General features: G+C 44.6%; 1 protein-coding gene across 1 annotated transcript in view; it reads right to left on the reverse strand.

Annotated features, from left to right (window-relative positions):
- arhgap39 (Rho GTPase activating protein 39) overlaps positions 1-13396 on the reverse strand; it is a 381858-nt gene that overhangs the window by 97701 nt on the left and 270761 nt on the right. The window contains exon 11 of the mRNA XM_068052219.1: positions 4144-4217. Coding sequence (XP_067908320.1) covers positions 4144-4217 — 74 coding nt within the window. The remainder of the gene's footprint in view (positions 1-4143; positions 4218-13396) is intronic.

A 13396-nucleotide genomic window follows, 5' to 3' on the forward strand; every position in this document is an offset into this window, starting at 1 on the left:
TCCATTGCCTCTACTCTTCTTCTACTGCACTTTAATCAGTATTCTCTTCCTTAGTAAACACTGATACAAAGTATCCATTAAGTATTGTACCCTTGCCCTACGCCTCTGAGCATGCATCATCCTCTCTGACCCTAACAGGACCTACCCTGCCTCTTACTATTTACATGCTGGTAGAAGATTTTTGGATTTCCTTTTATGTTAACTGCCATTCTGTTCTCATTTCTCTCTTTGCCAGTCTTATTTTCCTCTTCACTTCCTCTCTCAACTTATTGTATTTGGACTGGTTCTCCCCTGAAAAATTCACCTGCATCATACACACTCATTTTTTTTTGTTTCATCATATTCTCTATCTCTCTTGTGTCCAACTAATCTAAACCTTGTTACAAGAGTGCCCCTGTGTTTTGTTAAGTATATTTTTTGAGGATTCATTTTTGAAATAAAAGAGCAAAAAGAGAAATACTGACCAACCAATCACATACCTGCTTTCCTGTAACATCATACTCATCTTTTTTTCAAACTTTTGAGTTGAACACGCTCCATCAGCTGCCAACAGAGCTCTTTATATCCCCGCCTCTGCTCTCACTACTGCTGCTGCTGCTGTTTCTGGTAATTGGCAGCCTTGGCTGATCGGTTATGGGTTCAAGTTCCACCTTGGACTGCAGCACAAAATCTAAGCCAATACTTCAGTGCAGGACTGAGGGAGTGCTGAATTGTCACAAAGTTCGTCTTTCTAAAGAGATATTAAACCAGTCCTTATCTGCCAGCTTTGTCTAAAAAAGTTTGAGATATATACCCCTGGCAGGGCTGTATGTGTCACCCATATCTAATTGCCCTGAGAAGGTGGTATTGGGCCCTTTCCTTAAACTGGTGTAGTTGTTGTGGCTGAAGGTGCTCCCAACATGGTGTCTGGTAGGAAATTCCAAGATTTTTACCCAGCAATAACGAAGGAACTTTAATATATATCCAAGTCAGGACGGTGATGATCTAAGGGGGCAGATGTTCTTATGACATTGCTGCTCTTGTTTTGGTAGTAGAAGGTGCAGGATTTAGCAGGTGCTGTTGAAGTAACCTTGCAGAGTTGCTGCAGGCCAACCTGTAATTTTATACTGGAACCACAGTGTGTCGGTGATGGGGACAGATGAAGAGCTCAGTGGCAGAGGTGGTAATCAGAGAATTGCTCAGTCCTGGATGGTGTTGAGCTTGAGTTTGCTGTGGCTGCACTCACCCAGGCAAGAGATGAAATTCCATCACACTCCTGATCTGGGCCTTGTAGGCTTTAAGGTGTCAGGAGGTGAGCCACTTGTCAGAGAGTGCCTAGGCCCTGATTAGGTCTTGTAGCTATGTTGGTCCGGTTAAACTTCTGGATAATGGTGATCCCGGGAGGTTGCTTGGGTATTTTCTTTTTGGAGATGGTCATTGCCTGGCACTTATGTGGCATGAACGGTACAAGCCACTTGTCAGTTCAAGGTTGGATGCTGTCCAGGTCACACTGTAGGCTGACATGGGTTGCTCCATTATCGCAGCAGTTGCGAATGGAGCTGAACTACGCAGAATCACCAACAGATAGTCCCAATCTTGACAGCGGGAAGGTCACTGATGAAGCTGAGGATTTGGGGCTGTGATGATTGGTCTCTGAAAACCACAACTATTACTTTATGTGCCAGCTATGACTCCAGCCACTGAAGGGTTTTGTTAGGGTTCCTTGGTGCCATACTTGATCAAATAGTGCCTTGATGTCGAGGATAACTACTCTCAATTCTCCTCTTAGGTATTTCTGAAAGACCCCTTTTTTATTTGTTCAGGGGATGTGGGCATTGCTGGCTAGGGAAGCATTTATTGCGCATCCCTAATTACCCTTGAGAAGGTGGTGGTGAGCTGGTCATATTTGAAGCACAGAAAATCTTCCCGATGTCCTGGCCAATCAATACCACCAAAAACAGATTCTCTGGTCATTTCATTCATTTTCCATTGATGTGGGCAAACTGGTATCACATTAACCCACGTACCAACCTATTGTACATGATAAAAGTAATCCATTGTATGTAAAGTGCTTTGTGACCTCCTGAGGAGGTGAGTAACAGTTATATTGTTTTATTTATTGTTTTAAGGTCCTATAGAAAAGTAGGTGGCTACTCTCCTGTTAATCTGGCTCTCTATTCACTCAAATCTGGCTGAGACTGATTATGCAAAGTTGTGTCTAATTCAATTTCTACTTCTGCTTTGATAAGGCAATTACACATCAGAGGTGCTGAGCACACTTCCATGCTCAATAAAATATTTCTGTTGAAAGAGACATTTGTTCTTCATTAAAGTGGACCTTAACTGCCACAGATTAAAGGCAACTCCCAGACCGTGAAGGAAAGGGTTTACAATGATTTTCTCTTGTTTGATGTGAGACAAATCAGCAGTCAAATGGTGGAATGAAGGATGGCAGGATTAACATCTGCTATAGGAGATGGTAACCTTACAGTGATTTCAGTTGCCAGCTAGAATCCTCTGGAGCTCACATTTGTTTCTAATTTGCAGTCAGTTCAGATTATGTTTAAACATAAATATCTGTTCCCCTCATAAACATAAAAAAAAGGAGCAGGAGTAGGCCATATGACCCCTCGAGCTTGCTCTGCAACTGCCTTCCAGGCAGTTCTGTTTAATTGAGTCACTTGCACCAGCAGGCCCTGGGGTTCGATCCCCTAAGTGCATTGAACAAGTAGTTTAAAGCTGAGGTGATGGCAGGGCTGCTGCAATTAGCAAGAATCCTGGTCCTAATTAGTGACCCCTCCCACTCATTGGAAATTTTAACAAGACTTGCCAAGGAGGAAATGGGCTTCAGTGAAGAGTAAAATCTATGGATATAGGAACAAGAGTCAGGCCATTCACCCTCTCAAGTCTGTTGCGCCATTCAGTTAGATCATGGCTGATCGGTATCTTAAATGCCTCTACCTGCCTTGGTTCCATATCCCTTAATACCATTACTGAATAAAAATCTATCATTTTCAGTTTTAAAATTGAGAGTTGCGTGGAAAGAGTTCCAGATTTCCACTACCCTTTTGTGTGAAGAAGTACTTTCGAACATCACACCTTGGCTTTAATTTTAAGATTAAACCACCTTGTTCTGGACTCACCCACCAGGCGAAATAGTTTCTCTCCATTTACCTTATCAAATTGTTATTAATCATCTTAAACACCTCAATTAGATCACCCCTTAATCTCTACACTTGAGGAAATACAAGTCTGGTCTATGTAACCTGTCCTCATAATTTAACTCTTTTAGCCCTGATGGTGTGTAAAATGAGCATCCAACCTTGCTCCCACTGGACGGGTTAGATTAAACTCAGGGCTAATGTGTGGCTAGACACTAGTGCGGAAAGAAGCAGGCTTATCTGTGACATTCTCGTCAGTCACACTGTCTAGCTTTGTGCGTTCAGAAAGGCCACTTCAGCAAGATCCTGGAGTACGTCCCATGCTCCTGGAATCACACCACAGCAGAAGTCAACTCATTCAGCTGGAGAAACTGCATGTAATGTATTCTAATGCCAGCATGTTGCATCATGAAGTTCTGAGTCATGTATTCATCATTGCTTCAACTCAGCCACTGTACTGCAATTTCTGATTTCACCTGAACCATCAGAGAGAGAGTAGTAAGGCACTTTCTCACAGGACCTGAATTAACATACAAAGATCACTACAATTCCAAAGTACAACACATTAATAAACATATTTCTATTAACGTTAATATAGGCCCCTCAATGCTCCCTAGCCAGTGTACCTGTGTTACAATCTCCACTGATGTTAAACCAGTTTTCTTGCACCATCAGGCTCAGTATCTCCACCCAGCCAGTCCCCTTGTGTTATTGAACATCTCAAGTGATGGTAATTCAGCTCTTACACTCAGCTGGATTGAATAAGTGGATCCTTTGATCTAATTGTCATAGAACTGATCACATCTTTATCCTGGATATCAACACTCAGTGTTCTCCTCTCCCTTCACCTCACAACATCATTCCTCCCAAAACATTGGAGCTTTTCTCTTTAGCATTTTTAGCTAGTGAAGGCCAGTACAAATGAACAAACATAGTTATGCATACATATTTACAGATCAGCACAATTTATACAGGAAAAAAAGGAATGAGGAAACTCAGTTACCTTCTTTGCTCCAGTCAGAGCCGATTTCTGCAGTTTACGGTAGCAGTACTTAGCATACGTGCTAATAGCAACACCTATCAAAGAAGAACAGAAAGCTATTAGACTTGGGATGTACACTGGGTTTAAGGGGGAGGCGGGTTGGGAGGGGGGGGTAAGGCATGCATCCACATGTACACATTGTCTTTTTGCTAAAACATCACCGCCTTTCAGTGCAACTGCTCATTGACTTAGCATTGAAAAGAGATTCTCATAATACACTGTTAATCTAGTCAAAAGGATATCTCAATTCCTTTTACTGAGTTGTAGATATATAGACGGTCTGACTGTCAGTACACTGGTGAGGTATTAAGTGCTCAAAGGGGGTTAGAGTCTCTCTTGATTGGCCTGGGCAGGGCTCATCAAACAAAGTGATGTGGGTTAGAGAGAAACTTTAGGTTAGTGGGATCCTGGGATCCTCCATGGGAATCCTGGCTCCCTACAGCTACTGAGCTAAGGAGAATGGTGCTAAGAGTCAAGTGAGCTAGCTGGAAGGATGTCTTGTGCTTCCTCGGCTCCAGAAAGTTTGTCACCTGATATGTAATCTCTCTCTCTCTTGCTATTTACCACAACCTTTCTAAATTGCATTGATACTACAGCCCAAGTTCTTCTAAAGTTTCATCTCCTGTCCATCCTAAGCTTCAAACTTCCACTGCCCACACTTCCTCCTCCAAGTTATCAGCTTAGCATTAATAGTAGTCTTGCCTCAGAATTAGAACATTATGGTTTCTGGCCTCCCCCCCCCCCGCCCCCCCCACCCCCCCATCAGGTCTTCAGCTGCATAATCCAGTTTGAGGATTGCCAGAGGTGTTGTCTTTTAGAGGAACTTTTAAATTGAGGCCTCTGGTACAGATGGAGTTTGAAGATCGCACAGGTGTTATTCCAAGAGAAGCAGCAAATTTTCCCGTGTCCAATCCAACATTCTTCCCTCAAGTAAACACCAAAAAAGGCAATTTATCTCATTTAAATGGTCATTTATCTCATTTGCAAGATCTTACTTTGTGCAAATTGCCTACAGAACAGTGACATCATTACAAAATACTATGTTTTGAAGTGCTTTGGGATGTCCTGAGGATATGAAAGGGGTTTTATTAATGCAAGTTATAACTTTTCCGACAGCCGCACTGTGCTGAAGTAAAGAATCTTCACACTGTCTCCGAGAACTCCCAAAACCTTGTTTCTCACCTTCTTACTTATATCCATCACGACCATCTTAACTAGGTAAGCAGGAAGTGGCCTGCTCCAAAACCTCAACAAATGCAGTCACCCAGTGAGTCTCAATCTGACGTTCCCTCACTCCCTGTTGGGAAACCTCACGTCCTCCGCTCAACCTATCTTCACAATGATATAGACAGACAACTTGCTCTGTGAACAGTCATGAATAGCAGTAAAAAAATTTCAGCCTTAATATGCTGCTATACAATTGCACTGTCCTTCAGCGAGTAATTTGAGCAAACACAGAGCAGTCATCATCCAATACAGTAACAACAGCTGCAGATAGAGAGCACGGCTCCTGTAATTGAAATACATGACTTATATTTGATGGTATCAGTGCAAAGGTGCAAATATGGTATAGATCTTGTCTCTTGCTCAGACTGAATCAATGGCACGACTTGAAGCCGAGCAAGGAGTTTTCCAATGTCCTGGTCAGCATTCCTCCCTCAACTAACATGCCCAGAAATCAGATGAACTACTCATTCAATCACCGATACTTGTGGCTATCAAAAACAAAATACCAGGATGAGAAATGTATTTTTTTCTTAAACCTGCTTATAGTTGAAATTAAAATCAAACAATAACATTTATCACATTCATTTTTCTTCAAGTACATATACATTTAAAATATTCTGGGCTTCACTTCACTTACCTACAAAAAAACAAAGACTAATACCAATTTTACTTTTTGATTTTTATAGAGGAAAATTGCATTAATCTATGGTCAGGTTAATATCTCGCAATGCTCTTAATTGCTCCAGTGATAGAATTGCGACCACCAGTACCTCACCCTAACATTGTATTACATAGAATTTACAGCAACGAAAAAGGCCATTCAGCGCAATGGATCTATTCCGAGAGAGCGGTGGAGGCAGATTCTTGACAAACTAGGGAGTCAAAGTGTAGCAAGGTTAGGCAGGAAAGTGCACAAACAGATCAGCCATGATCTTACAAGGGACCGAATGGCCTACTCCTGCTCCCAGTTCGTATGTTGTTGTTTATGCTCCACATGAGTGTCCTCCCACCCCTCTTCATCTAACCCTATCAACATAACTATCTATTCTTGGAAACATAGAAAGATTTGCATCATAGAAGGAGGCCATTCAGCTCATCGTCTCCATGTCGGCTGAAAAAAAGCTATCCAGTCTGATCCCACCTTCCTGAAAGTGAAGTGAAACCAAAGATCAACCATGATCATATTGAATGGCGCAGCAGACTCGACAGGCCTTGTGGTCCACTTCTTCTCCTATTTCTTATGTTCTTCTGTTCAAGTGCATATCCAAGTGTTTTTTAAATGTGATGAGGGTTTTTGCCTTTACCACCCTTTCAGTGAGTTCCAGACCCTTTCCACCCTCTGGGTGAAAAAATTACTCCTCAACTCCCCTCTAATCTTCTACCAATTACTTTAAAGTGATTTGCTAGCGTCACTCGGGAGGATTTAAACTAGTGTGGCAGGGGGGTGGGAACCAGAGCAGTAGGTCAGCAGGGGAAATAACTGAGGGGGAATTAGTAAATAAGGCCAGTAAGACTAAGAGGAAGAGCAGGCAGGGAGATGTTGCTGAGCACAGCGGGACTGGTGGTCTGAAGTGCATTTGTTTCAATGCGAGAAGTATAACAGGTAAGGCAGATGAACTTAGAGCTTGGATTAGTACTTGGAACTATGATGTTGTTGCTATTACAGAGACTTGGTTGAGGGAAGGACAGGATTGGCAGCTAAATGTTCCGGGATTTAGAAGCTTCAGGCGGGATAGAGAGGAATGTAAAAGGGGTGCGGGAGTTGCATTACTGGTTAAGGAGAATATCACAGCTGTACTGCGGGAGGACACCTCAGAGGGCTCAAGCAGCAAAGCAATATGGGTAGGGCTCAGGAATAGGAAGGGTGCAGTCACAATGTTGGGGGTTTACTACAGGCCTCCCAACAGCCAGCGGGAGATAGAGGAGCAGATATGTAGACAGATTTTGGAAAGATGTAAAAGCAACAGGGTTGCAGTAGTGGGTGATTTTAACTTGCCCTAGATTGACGAGGACTCACTTAGTGCGAGGGGCTTGGATGGGGCAGAATTTATAAGCAGCATCCACGAGGGATTCTTGAAACAATATGTAGATCGTGCAACTAGGGAAGGGGCCGTACTGGACCTAGTATTGGGGAATGAGCCCGGCCAGGTGGTCGAAGTTTCAGTAGGGGAGCATTTCGGGAACAGTGACCATAATTTAAAAAACACTTGGATATGCACTTTAAGGTACTTGTGGATAAGGATAAGAGTAGTCCTCTGGTGAACGTGCTAAATTGGGGGAAGGCTAATTTTAACAATATTAGGCAGGAACTGAAGAATTTAGTTTGGGGGTGGCTGTTTGAGAGTAAATCAACATCTGACATGTGGGACTCTTTCAAAGGTCAGTTGATTAGAATCTAGGACCAGCATGTCCCTGTGAGGAAGAAGGATAAGTTTGGCAAGTTTCGGGAACCTTGGATAACGAGGGATATTGTGAGCCTAGTCAAAAAGAAAAAGGAAGCATTCATAAGGGCTAGAAGGCTGGGAACAGACAAAGCCCTTGAGGAATATAAAGACAGTAGGAAGGAACTTAAGAAAGGAGTCAGGAGGGCTAAAAGGGGTCATGAAAAGTCACCGGCAAACAGGATTAAGGAAAATCCCAAGGCTTTTTATACGTATATAAAGAGCAAGAGGACAGCCAGGGTTGGCCCACTCAAGGACAGAGGAGGGAATCTATGCATGGAGCCAGAGGAAATGGGCGAGGTACTAAATGAGTACTTTGCATCAGTATTCACCAAAGAGAAGGACTTGGTGGATGATGAGTCCAGGGAAGGGAGTGTAGATAGTCTGGGTCATGTCGATATCAAAAAGGAGGAGGTGTTGGGAGTCTTGCAAAGCATTAAGGTAGATAAGTCCCCAGGGCCTGATGGGATCTACCCCAGAACACTGAGGGAGGCAAGGGAGGAAACTGCTGGGGCCTTGACAGAAATCTTTGTATCCTCATTGGCTACAGATGAGGTCCCAGAGGACTGGAGAATAGCCAATGTTGTTCCTTTGTTTAAGAAGGGTCGCAAGGATAATCCAGGAAATTACAGGCCGGTGAGCCTTACGTCAGTGGTAGGGAAATTATTGGAGAGGATTCTTTGGGACAGGATTTACTCCCATTTGGAAACAAATGAACTTATTAGCGAGAGGCAGCATGGTTTTGTGAAGGGGAGGTCGTGTCTCACTAACTTGATCGATTTTTTTGAGGACATGACGAAGATGATTGATGAAGGAAGGACAGTGGATGTTGTCTACATGGATTTCAGTAAAGCCTTTGACAAGGTCCCTCATGGCAGACTGGTACGAAAGGTGAAGTCACACGGGATCGGAGGTGAGCTGGCAAGATGGATACAGAACTTGCTCGGTCACAGAAGACAGAGGGTAGCAGTGGAAGGGTGCTTTTCTGAATGGAGGGATGTGACTAGTGGTGTTCCGCAGGGATCAGTGCTGGGACCTTTGCTGTTTGTAGTATAAAAAATGATTTGGAGGAAAATGTAACTGGTCTGATTAGTAATTTTGCGGACAACACAAAGGTTGGTGGAGTTGCGGATAGTGACGAGGATTGTCAGAGGATACAGCAGGATATAGATCAGTTGGAGACTTGGGCGGAGAAATGGCAGATGGAGTTTAATCTGGACAAATGTGAGGTAATGCATTTTGGAAGGTCGAATACAGGTGGGAAGTATACAGTAAATGACAGAACCCTTAGGAGTATTGACAGGCAGAGAGATCTGGGTGTACAGGTCCACAGGTCACTGAAAGTGGCAACGCAGGTGGATAAGGTAGTCAAGAAGGCATTCGGCATGCTTGCCTTCATCGGTCGGGGCATAGAGTATAAAAATTGGCAAGTCATGCTGCAGCTGTACAGAACCTTAGTTCGGCCACACTTGGAATATTGCGTGCAATTCTGGTCCCCACACTACCAGAAGGATGTGGAGGCTTTGGAGAGGGTACAGAAGAGGTTTACCAGGATGTTGCCTGGTCTGGAGGGTATTAGCTATGAGGCTGGATAAACTCGGATTGTTTTCACTGGAACGACGGAGTTGGAGGGGCGACATGATAGAGGTTTACAAAGTTATGAGTGGCATGGACAGAGTGGATAGTCAGAAGCTTTTTTCCAGGGTGGAAGAGTCAGTTACTAGCGGACATAGGTTTAAGGTGCGAGGGGCAAAGTTTAGAGGGGATGTGCGGGGCAAGTTTTTTTTTACACAGAGGGTGGTGAGTGCCTGGAACTTGCTGCCGGGGCAGGTGGTGGAAGCAGGTACGATAGCGACGTTTAAGAGGCATCTTGACAAATACATGAATAGGATGGGAATAGCGGGATACGGACCCTGGAAGTGCAGAAGCTTTTAGTTTAGACAAGCATCAAGATCGGCGCACGCTTGGAGGGCCGAATGGCCTGTTCCTGTGCTGTACTGTTCTTTGTTCTTTAAATCTATGCCTCCTGGTTATTGAACTCTGTACAAATGGAAACAAATCCTTCTAACCCACACTATCTAGTGTCCCTCATAATTTTATACATACCAATCAAATCTTCCTTCAGCCTCCTCTGTTCCAAAGAAAACAACCCCAACCTATCCAATTGTTCCTCGTAGCTAAAATTCTCCATCCTTGTAAATCTCCTCTGTACCCTCTCTAGTGCAATCACATCCTTCCCGTAATGCAGTGACTGGAACTGTACACAGTACTCTAGCTGCGGTCTAACTAGCAATTTATACAGTTCTAGCATAACCTCCCTGCTCTTACACTCGAGGCCTTGGCCAATAAAGGAAAGTATCCCCCATCCCCATGCCTTCTTGACCACCTCATCTACTTGTCTTGATACCTCCAGGGATCTTGTGGCCTTACACTCCAAGGTCCCTCTGTTCCTCTACACCCCTCAGAATCCTACCATTTATAATATATTCCTTTACCTTGTTTGTCCTCTCCAAATGCATTACCTCACACTTCTCGGATTGAATTCCATTCACTACTTTTCTGCCGAACTGACCAGTCTATTGATATCTTCCTGCAATCTACACTTTCTTCCTCACTATCAACCATATGTCAAACTTCTGTATTATCTGCAAACATTTTACTCATGCCTCCTACATTTAAGTTTCAGTGATTGATATACCAATTTCCCTTGGATCCCAAGAGCTTTTAATTTTCTGACCATTCTACCATGTGGGACCTCGTCAAAAGCCTTGCTAAAATCCATATAAATTACATCAAATGTGCTGCCTTCATCTTATCTTGTTTCTTGTTACCTCCTGAAAAAATGCAATCAAGTTAGTCAGACATGGCCTTCCCTTGACAAATCCGTGCTGACTGCCCTTGATTAATCTGTGCCTCTCTAATTGACTATTTACATTGTCAGAGCTTCTGCTATTTCTTCCCTTAGCAACCTGGGATACAATTCATCCGAGCCTGGTGATTTATCCACTTTCAAGAATGCTAAACCACTTAATATTTCCTTCCTCACTATGTTTATCTTGTTCCAATATTTCACACTCTTCCTCCTTAATTATAATTCTGCTTCGTGCTTCTCATTTATGAAAATCTTCTCTTCTTTGGCCTCCTTGTCTCGAGAGACAATGGGTAAGCGCCTGGAGGTGGTCAGTGATTTGTGGAGCAGTGCCTGGAGTGGCTATAAAGGCCAATTCTGGAGTGACAGACTCTTCCACAGGTGCTGCAGAGAAAATTGGTTGTCGGGGCTGTTACACAGTTGCTTCTCCCCTTGCGCCTCTGTCTTTTTTCCTGCCAACTGCTAAGTCTCTTCGACTCACCACACTTTAGCCCCGCCTTTATGGCTGTCCGCCAGCTCTGGTGATCGCTGGCAACTGACTCCTATGACTTGTGATCAATGTCACAGGACTTCATGTTGCGTTTGCAGATGTCTTTAAAGCGGAGACATGGACGGCCGGTGGGTCTGATACCAGTGGCGAGCTAGCTGTACAATGTGTCCTTGGGGATCCTGCCATCTTCCATGCGGCTCACATGGCCAAGCCATCTCAAGCGCCGCTGACTCAGTAGTGTGTATAAGCTGGGGATGTTGGCCGCCTCGAGGACTTCTGTGTTGGAGATACGGTCCTGCCACCTGATGCCAAGGATTCTCTGGAGGCAGCGAAGATGGAATGAATTGAGACGTCGCTCTTGGTTGACATATGTTGTCCAGGCCTTGCTGCCGTAGGGCAAGGTACTGAGGACATAGGCTTCATACACTCAGACTTTTGTTCCGTGTCAGTGCGCCATTTTCCCACACTCTCTTGGCCAGTCTGGACATAGCAGCGGAAGCCTTTCCCACGCGCTTGTTGATTTCTGCATCGAGAGACACATTACTGGTGATAATTGAGCCTAGGTAGGTGAACTCTTGAACCACTTCCAGAGCGTGGTCACCGATATTGATGGATGGAGCATTTCTGACGTCCTGTCCCATGATGTTTGTTTTCTTGAGGCTGATGGTTAGGCTAAATTCGTTGCAGGCAGCCGCAAACCTGTCGATGAGTCTCTGCAGACACTCTTCAGTGTGAGATGTTAATGCAGCATCGTCAGCAAAGAGGAGTTCCCTGATGAGGACTTTCCGTACTTTGGTCTTCGCTCTAAGACGGGCAAGGTTGAACAACCTGCCACCTGATCTTGTGTGGAGGAAAATTCCTTCTTCTGAAGACTTGAACGCATGTGAGAGCAGCAGTGAGACGAAGATCCCAAAATGTGTGGGTGCGAGAACACAGCCCTGTTTCACGCCACTCAGGATAGGAAAGGGCTCTGATGAGGCACCGCTATGCTGAATTGTGCCTTTCATATTGTCATGGAATGAGGTGATGATACTTAGTAGCTTTGGTGGGCATCCAATCTTTTCTAGTAGTCTGAAGAGACCACGTCTGCTGATGAGGTCAAAGGCTTTGGTGAGATCAATGAAAGCAATGTAGAGGGGCATCTGTTGTTCACGGCATTTCTCCTGTATCTGACGAAGGGAGAACAGCATGTCAACAGTCGATCTCTCTGCACGAAAGCCACACTGTGCCTCAGGGTAGACGCGCTCGGCCAGCTTCTGGAGCCTGTTCAGAGCGACTCGAGCAAAGACTTTCCCCACTATGTTAAGCAGGGAGATTCCACGGTAGTTGTTGCATTCACCGCGGTCACCTTTGTTTTTATAGAGGGTGATGATATCGGCATCGCGCATGTCCTGTGGTACTGCTCCCTCGTCCCAGCACAGGCAAAGCAGTTTGTAGAGTGCTGAAAGTATAGCAGGCTTAGCACTCTTGATTATTTCAGGGCCAATGCCGTCCTTCCCAGGGGCTATTCCGCTGGCTAGAGAATCAATGGCAACACTGAGTTCCGATTTGGTTGGCTGTACGTCCAGCTCATCCATGACTGGCAGAGACTGGGCTGCATTGAGGGCAGTCTCAGTGACAACATTCTCCCTGGAGTACAGTTCTAGGTAGTGCTCAACCCAGCGGTCCATTTGCTTGCGCTGGTCAGTGATCGTGTCCCCTGATTTAGATTTGAGGGGGGCGATCTTCTTGATGGTTGGCCCAAAAGCTCTCTTCATGCCATCATACATTCCTCTGATGTTTCCGGTGTCTGAGGCCAGCTGAATATGACTGCATAGGTATTGCCAGTAGTCATTAGCGCAGCGCCTGGCTGTTCTTTGTGCAGCGCTTCTGGCTGCTTTAAGTGCTACGGATGTTAACCTGCTGGGGCTTTCTTGTAGTTCAACAGTGCAATGCGCTTAGTGGCTATGACAGGTTCCAGCTCTTCAAAGTGAGAATGAAACCAGTCTGCATTCCGCTTCATACGTTTGCCATAGGTGGTCATAGCTGACTCATAGATGGTGTCTCTGATATGGGCCCACTTGGTCTCAGCATCCCCTGTGGGTGTGTTTTGAAGGGCTTTTTCAAGTGAATTTAGAAATTTACGTAACAACTGTGGATAAGAAATTCTGCTCGTGTTGATGCGCAGGTGGCCCTTCTGCTTGGAGT

Source organism: Heterodontus francisci, chromosome 2 (assembly GCF_036365525.1).
Source record: "Heterodontus francisci isolate sHetFra1 chromosome 2, sHetFra1.hap1, whole genome shotgun sequence".
NCBI lineage: Eukaryota > Metazoa > Chordata > Chondrichthyes > Heterodontiformes > Heterodontidae > Heterodontus > Heterodontus francisci.